Genomic DNA, 8240 nt, shown 5'->3' with positions numbered 1-8240 from the left:
GTGTTTCTAATGATGAAAAGTTACATCTTGTCTGACGCTTTGTTTCCCGATCAGCAGAAGTTTAACCCCTTCAATCCCCTATAGACGTAGGGTCCAAAAAACGCCTATTAAGAAACCCCTTTGGACGTCCCGGAACGTCCAGCCTTTCTTGCAGCGTCAGGGACACATCCCTGCCGCTGCACGTGAGACCAGGCTGTTTGACAGCCTGGACTCCCCCCTGGCAGCAGAAGCCGGCATGAAAGCCGGTAAGCTGTTACAGTTGAAAGTGCCCGATCGCGCGATTGCACAGTTTCAAACGCACGATCGGGCATTCCCTTCCAGGTTGCAACACTGCTGACGTAACCCGGAAGGTCATCAGAGGACAGGATATCCCCTGCAGGGGATATCCTGTCCTCCGATGAGACACCGACGCTGCGATCTCTGTGCAGGTCTGTGAGGACCTGTATAGAGATCACAGTGTGATCGGTGCAGGGGGATCGCGGGAGGGGAGTGAGAAACCATCTCTCTCACTCCCCCTCCAGTCCTGTAACAGAAAAGCAGAAAAAAAAAGTTTATTCATTTAAAAAATAATAGTAAAAAAATCATTAAAATAATAATATAAATAATACTAAAAAAATAAATAATGTGAGCTGTGATGTCATTGTGACATCACTGGCATGTTCAGGAGGTCCCTAAGAGGACCTCTAACCATTTTTGTGTAAAAAAAATATATATAAAAAAATACCAAAAAAAAATAAATGTAAAAATTTTTTTTTTTTATAAAAAAATAATTAAAAAACCTTACTTCCCATTGCCCTAGCATAACATCTAGCCAGTATAACCCTCCTGCCCCCTTCACAACCCCCAAACCCGTTAAGCCATAGGCATAAAAATTATACAAAAAATTTACACCTTAGTATGCTCCCTGGTGCTGGGAAAGTCTGGAAAATCTATATAAATTAGGTATTTCTGAAATCAGGACAACTGAATTGATAAATTTGGAGGGGATTTTCCTTCACTTTACCTAATTTTGTGAGGATTCAGAGGGAAAATGTAAAAAAAATTTCTCATTCTAAATTTTCAGCTAATCATCCAACTATGGTATCAAACGAAAGCTCTATCTCTCCTTGAAAAAACAATATATAGTTTATATGGGTACACCATTCACAGGAACAGAGAATCATCGCTAAACCGACATACCCCAAAAATGGCAAAATTGCTCTGGGCTTTGAGGTACCAAAAACCCCTGGGATTGAAGGGGTTAATGTGATAAAAATGCCAAATTTTGCCCCCCCAAACAAAGACAATAGCCAATCACACTGGTGCGCTGTTAACCCTTTCTCTATCAATTCTAGCTCGCTATGAAATGACTTCAAATAAAGGACCTATTTTCTAGGTCGAGGAGGTTGGATATCCTGACCCATGCTTTTGCCAGTCCTGTTATTATATCACAGTATTCGGACAGGTAGTCATGATATATATATATATATGTGTCGTGTTTTAACCCTTTATTACCTCTGAAATGTAGGCGTCTCTGCCTCGGGGTGCAAATGCTTTTCCAATGAGATGATCACTCCGGATGGATATATATCAGCGTGCGCCTTCATGTATTTTAAAACATATTCATCGGCATCCGTGATAACAAATCTGTGTTTAAAAACTGGAAGAACACAGAGATAAGATACCATTACCTTTCCCAAAATGGGATATGTCCGCCACATGCACGTTTAAATTCCCTCACTGTATTTGCCTCTACCACTTCTGCCGGGAGGCTGTCCCACTTATCTACCATCCCAGTAAAGTAAAACTTCCTTCCATTATGTCTAAGCCTCCGATCCTCTAGTTTAAGATGATGGCCTCTTTTTATCTCCTTGGAAAACTTCCCTCCTGTACTTTGTTAAATCCCTTCTAATCCACTGGGCATACTGGCCCCCCGGCTCACCTTCAACAACACCTCCAATGGTAAAATCTGCCGGCCCGTAGTAGCTGGGGCTGTCGATGGAAGATCCTGGTTTGGGAACCCTCGATTTCTCTAAGAATTTCCCGCCGATGATGCCAAAGTTCCGAATCTGTGGCTCAAAGATGCTGATCGTATCATCTGACAGGTAGTAGGAAAGGATGAACCGGCGTCCCTTGTCTTCGGGGTTCATGGACTCCTAAAAGAACAGAAGGTCCAGATCTGCTTAAACATGAGAGAGAGAGGAGCTTTGGGCTTTTAACTGGCATCTAACAAACAGACAGCTTCTCTGTAACATCACTAATGGTCTTATTAACCCCGAAGTGACTTCGGGGTAGCCCCCCACGGGGGTTTTGTGGCTGCCGCCATGACAGAGTAAAGCATTCCTACCAATCTTACACCCTAGACCACTTTATACAACAAGACTGGAAGCAGGACGCTTTAAACAGATGAAAATGAACCCAAACTGAAGAAGCTGTGATAAAGTGGAAGAATTTGCCTGCAGGTAGACCTCTTCTTCTCGGGAGGCCATGACAGACGTGATGGTGGCACTGGGAGCTATTGCACTCTGCCTTTGGGGCCGGTTATAATCACAGCAAAGCCTTACCAAAGCCAGGGTGTAACGCAACACTTTATGGTCATTCTCTAACATCTTGATGACGTCTTTCTTAGGAGGTTTGGGCACCAGAGAGAGGCAGTTCTGGAGCGAGTCTTCCAGCAATCCAAATCCATTGTACGGCGGAATTTCCTGGTAGGAGAGAGAATGTAATATACGGCTTCAATAAAAGAGACAGTAACCCAACAGTGCAAGCGTGGGCATAACTAGAAACCACAGTCCCCCCACAGCAATAAGTCCAATGGTGCTGACTTTGCCCCCAGACAGCTTCTCTGTGCCATCTTAGTCCCCAAAAAGCTTGCCTAGGCCATCTTTGTCCCCAAAACATAAGCTTGCCCGTGTCTCTCTCCCTCCATACAGACTAATCCGGCGTGCAAGAAATGGATGCGATGTCACTTCCTGCATGCTGGATCAGATGGCATTCATGGAGAGAATGTGGGAGATCTCTACGCTCTCCATGCCGCTAACTGCAGGGGTTACCCGCGGCTCGCTGCTTTTAAAGGGGCAGCAGCAGGGGTTTCCCGGGCCCTCTGCGTCTTCTGCGACTATGATTCTTACGACCCTGGCTACAAAGAGCACACAGCATAGAAACATAGAGCGTGCCGGCAGATAAGAACCATTCAGCCCGTCTGGTCTCCCCGCTCACCTTAGCGACTTCTTCCTCTGCTTTCTTTTTCACATCGACAGCCTTGAAATCGGAGACCCCCAGTTTCTGGCGATAGAACTCCTTTGTGTAGCCGTCGCAGTCGTAAAGGAAAAAGGTGCGTCCGAGGATGGAGACGTGGGCTCCGACGGCGAAATCCCGGGGCGAGTACCACTCGGTGACCTCCTGGTCGGATACCTCGAGCACGGTGCGCGGGAAAGTGTCTGCGGATACAGCGTTTCCTCATTCATGAAACCATATGCCGCAAAACGGAGCAATTCAAGGCGGCGAGCTTTATTACCGCATTTGCTCGATCAGAAGACGAGGTTTTTTCCAGAGCTCTGAAAAATATCCCTCGTCTTATAATCAGACCTCAAATATAATATCTGGTCTTGTAACGCGTCACTGCACAATTTGGTTATTACTCGCGTGCTTTTATTACAGAGTAAATCCTTCCAAGGCGCCATATTTACGCAAAAACAAGCAGCATCAGTCAACAGCGAAAACACATTGAATAATTTCTGAAGAAAAGACCTCTGAGGTCTTAAAAGTTTATGTCCTCAAGATTGTAAGCGTGCGAGCCGGGCTCTCTCCATCTAATGTGTCGGTTTGTCTTAGTCTGTTAATTTCTAGTCTAGTCTTTATTAGTAGTAGTAGTATTAAGTGCTGCGTAAATTGTTGGCGCTATATAAATAAAAGATGATAATAATAATTAATAATAGGATAATCTCTGGCCGTCACCAAGCCTTTTAAGACCTCTGTTCACCATCTTCCCCGTAGATCTCACCACCCTTTTCCGTGCTATGATATAATCCATATACATATCTTTACACTGAGTGTCTATGAATTATCATAGCTGCCAACAGTCCCATAGATTGGCAAAAGATAAGAGGAATACCCAGTGCCACGATGGACCAACCGAATGTGGATGGAACGCAAAGTCCCGTCATTGTCCAAAAATCTTGGCCAGATCCGTATTTTCCCAAACCCTCCGACAGAATTCTACGGCCCAAGTCTCCACAAAGCTCGACCAACCCATATACCTTAAACTACATATATATTTATATTTATTTATATATACGGACACAGAGGGCCTCTCACCGTTCAGGTTCTTCAGAGATTTGGGCAGGCGCTGCCTCTTCATCAGCACCGGGAAGGGGTCTCTCCCGTCATTGCGCTCGTGCACCTCGCGAATCTCCACCGTGTCATCCACCAGGTAATAGTGTATGATGACCGAACGCGCGTCGCCGAACATACTGCCAGAGTCATCCCACAGAGCGAAAAAACGCAGAACCTGTGAAGGTGACCAGATACGATTATAAATACAAACAGAGTACCTGCAGCAGATCGGCCCCATCCGGCCCCTGTCTAGTCTGCCCGTTTCCCCTGCTGTAAAGACTCAAACCTTAATTAGTCATCAGTCTCGTCAGGAGCCGTATGTCTATCCCATGCATGTTTAATACCCTAACCCTATTAGCCTCTACCACTTCTTCTGGGAGACTGTTCCACTTATCTACCACCCTCTCAGTAAAGTAAAATGCAATATTAGAACACTACTATTTTTATTATTAACAATGTGCTATAAGCACAGGGGTGTTATGGCAACTCCAAAGGCTGATCCTCATAGCTGTATTGGATGCCTCTCACGGGGGGGTCTGCAGGGGTGTCTGCATACAGACCAGGGCATGGGGATAGTATCTGCCAAACCTACTCTGGGCTGCTATATGACTGGGGTTGTTTGGCTGGATTTGCCCCTGGTTGGAAACTGTAAGTCCTCCCATGGATGCTGTTATGTGGCAGAAAGCGGACACCAGAGATGGATGACACTCAACACCGCACTGAGCTGATGCTTTATGGCAATGCTAATCAAGTCTGTCGCTCCATAGTTTCATTAGTCAGAGTATCCGCTAGGGTTATTAACACTGAGCCATTCTGTTCTTTACCACAGGCAATATGATAAGGAGTCAGTAGAAAACATTATTTTTGGGGGCAGAAACTAGAACTGCTTGAGAAAGAGGAAAAGTATGGACTGTGGGAGTTACCTTCTTGTCCATGGTCAGAAACTGCTTGAGTTTATCAAAGTCAGACGGGGTGGTGAAGGTGCGATCGGGCTCCCTGCGGAGAGACGTGAAGGCGTCCGTAGGAATTTCCTCGGGTGAGTTTAACTCGATGCCCTGACTCTCCAGGAAATCCTGTTTGTGGAGAAATGAAAAGGTGAGGATTCCGCCCCCACAGTGAAGACCCCCCCAACATTTTGAGGGCACTTGGGACTCGATCCAGTCTGCAGATCCAGATGGGTCCTACCTGCGTGAATCTGTCGCAGCTCACAAGTCGGAAGGTCCTGCCGTACAAGGTGACGTTGATGGCCACGTTGAGGTCCTTCCAGTGGTAATGATCTCCAAAGTCGTTCTTTGGGTGTCTCTGACGCTTGATGAACGTGCCCTGGGGTATCCCCGAATTCTCCACCGCAGGCTCAACCACCGACATGCTGTCGTCTTCCAGGTAATAGAACAGAGACACTTTACGGACTCTGCAGCGTTCGTCCTGGGAGATGGGGACTGTCTCTTGGAAGTAGGCTTCAAATTTTAACACCTGAAACATGAATAGTGAGGCCATCTCCTGAACGTATAATGATTCAGGAGCCATAGGCATGCTTAAATCCCCTCATTTATTAACCTCTACCACTTCTGCTGGGAGGCTGTTCCACCTATCTACCAGCCTCTCAGTAAAGTAAAACTTTAGTGACACTTTAGTTTTAGATTCTGGCCTCTTCTCCTAACCTCTCTCCTCCTGAAGTACTCTGTTGAATCCCTTGCTGTATTGAGATGTTTCTATCACTTTATTGGATTTTATTACCTTTTTGTCAAAAGCCACGTGAGCCGGGACGAAGCTGGACGGCGGGGCTTGCGTGGCTTGGCCGTAGGTCAGGGTGGGCCTCTTGTTGGCCAGCTCGTTGACGTCAGCCTGTGACAGCTGGTTGACGTGGATCGGATCTCCGCCGATGCCTACGGTCGGGAGCAGAGGGCGGCTGTATCCGTTCTTGTACGTCAGAGTCTGCGAGCGATGGTAAGCCGTTTTCTGGAGAACAAACAGAAATAGAAGTACCGACCGCTAACGATTATGACGCCATTAAGTTTGGGGTCACTCAGCTGTTTTTAAGGAAAAAGGCGTTTTCTAACAATCAATTAGCCTTTTAAACTTAAACTTGGATCAGCAAACACAACGTGCTATTGGGACACAGGAGTGATGGGAGTGATAAAAGGCCATTGGGACACAGGAGTGATGGGAGTGATAAAAGGCCATTGGGACACAGGAGTGATGGGAGTGATAAAAGGCCATTGGGACACAGGAGTGATGGGAGTGATAAAAGGCCATTGGGACACAGGAGTGATGGGAGTGATAAAGTTCTAATGTTTGATCAGATGAAGTCATACCTGAAGATGTATCTTTTTGTTTAAATTTAAGTCTAAATATACACAGGTAGAGTATTTGCCCCGGGCAAAGTTCAGATTTTTTTAAGCAGCAGATATTTATATATATTTAATACTTTGTATGTAACGGGAATCTTTGCTAGGCTGTATAAATATAAATATATAAGTAATAAAAATTACTTAACGAACCAATTAATTAAATGGCATTAAATAAGCGGCCGGCACTGCTGACTGCACTGGCAGTGAAAGGGTTAGGGGAGGGGTGGCTGATTGGGGGGCACTTACCGTGGGGTCCCTGTATGTGTTCCCAGGCAGGAAGGGCAGTCCATGGACAGGCTGGGAATTCATCTCTGAGATATTCGGTGGGTGACAGTCTCTCCAAACCCCTCTCCCTCCTCTGCTTGTTTCAAGTGTGTGTCACGTTCTGCTCAGTCTCTGGTGACTGTCTCGGTGTCTCAGGCCCCTGCTCGCTGTCTCTCACACTCTCCTGGGGTCTCAGGCCCCTGCTCGCTGTCTCTCACACTCTCCTGGGGTCCCAGGCCCCTGCTCGCTGTCTCTCACACTCTCCTGGGGTCTCAGGCCCCTGCTCGCTGTCTCTCACACTCTCCTGGGGTCTCAGGCCCCTGCTCGCTGTCTCTCACACTCTCCTGGGGTCTCAGGCCCCTGCTCGCTGTCTCTCACACTCTCCTGGGGTCTCGGGCCCCTGCTCGCTGTCTCTCACACTCTCCTGGGGTCTCGGGCCCCTGCTCGCTGTCTCTCACACTCTCCTGGGGTCTCAGGCCCCTGCTCGCTGTCTCTCACACTCTCCTGGGGTCTCAGGCCCCTGCTCGCTGTCTCTCACACTCTCCTGGGGTCTCAGACCCCTGCTCGCTGTCTCTCACACTCTCCTGGGGTCTCAGGCCCCTGCTCGCTGTCTCTCACACTCTCTCGGTGTCTCAGTCTCTCAGGCCCCTCCACTCGCTGTCTCCGTCTAGCGTTTCGTGTTTCTAAGCAACGCGCAGAGCACGTTTCCGGTTTCTATGGTTGCAGTAAACAGTGAGCCGGTCCCGCCCCCTTACCGCCGGGACTGTTACAGCTGACAGGTGCCCTAAATATGCCCCATTATTATTTTATATTATTAGATATTATATCAGTATATAAATATATATATATATAAGTATATATAGAGGAAGTATTTATACTCCATGTGACACACAGATCTACATACTGAAACTCTCTATATATACATTCCTCCCAAGAGTCTCTCTTTGGACCCCAAATCTATATTTCCTCCCCTGATGCCCCTCTTTTCTAGAATGTTTGCTGGGTATGAGGGGATCGCAGGATTCTACGTCCCTAAAAGCCCCGATAATGTGTATAGAAACGGTAGGGCATGGCTTTATAAATGGGTGCTTTTTGAGGGCTGGGGGTTATCGCAATCCTCTCTATACGTTTAGTCGGTTTCCCTGCTGCCAGCTTGTTTGTGTGGTGGAGATGCGTTGGGGTGGGTGCCGCGTACGTCTGCATGCGCAAGATTTGCATGGGGTTTGCCGAGACCCCTATTGATTTTAATATGATTGCTTGTGATTGGCCCAAACCTCTGGGAAAGGTGGTGGGGGTCATTATGCTGCAGCT

General features: G+C 47.1%; 1 protein-coding gene across 1 annotated transcript; it reads right to left on the bottom strand.

The window, feature by feature from the left end:
- Nucleotides 1–1490: 1490 nt before the first annotated feature.
- LOC149281520 (EF-hand domain-containing protein 1-like) lies at nt 1491–6974 on the bottom strand. Its single transcript, XM_089499235.1, has 9 exons — nt 6912–6974; nt 6052–6273; nt 5500–5787; nt 5238–5387; nt 4297–4489; nt 3199–3419; nt 2544–2684; nt 1922–2135; nt 1491–1639 (listed from the first exon to the last, which is right to left on the bottom strand). The coding sequence occupies exons 1-9, from the start codon at nt 6972–6974 to the stop codon at nt 1491–1493; spliced, it is 1641 nt and encodes a 546-aa protein (XP_089355361.1).
- Nucleotides 6975–8240: the final 1266 nt, after the last annotated feature.

This window comes from Sceloporus occidentalis, unplaced genomic scaffold, assembly GCF_023333645.1.
Source record: "Sceloporus occidentalis isolate IW3139 unplaced genomic scaffold, rSceOcc1.0.p SCAF_131, whole genome shotgun sequence".
In the NCBI taxonomy this organism is placed as follows: Eukaryota; Metazoa; Chordata; class Lepidosauria; order Squamata; family Phrynosomatidae; genus Sceloporus; species Sceloporus occidentalis.
The sequence above is the reverse complement of the archived record's forward strand: the minus strand, read 5'-3'. Positions and strand labels throughout refer to the sequence as shown.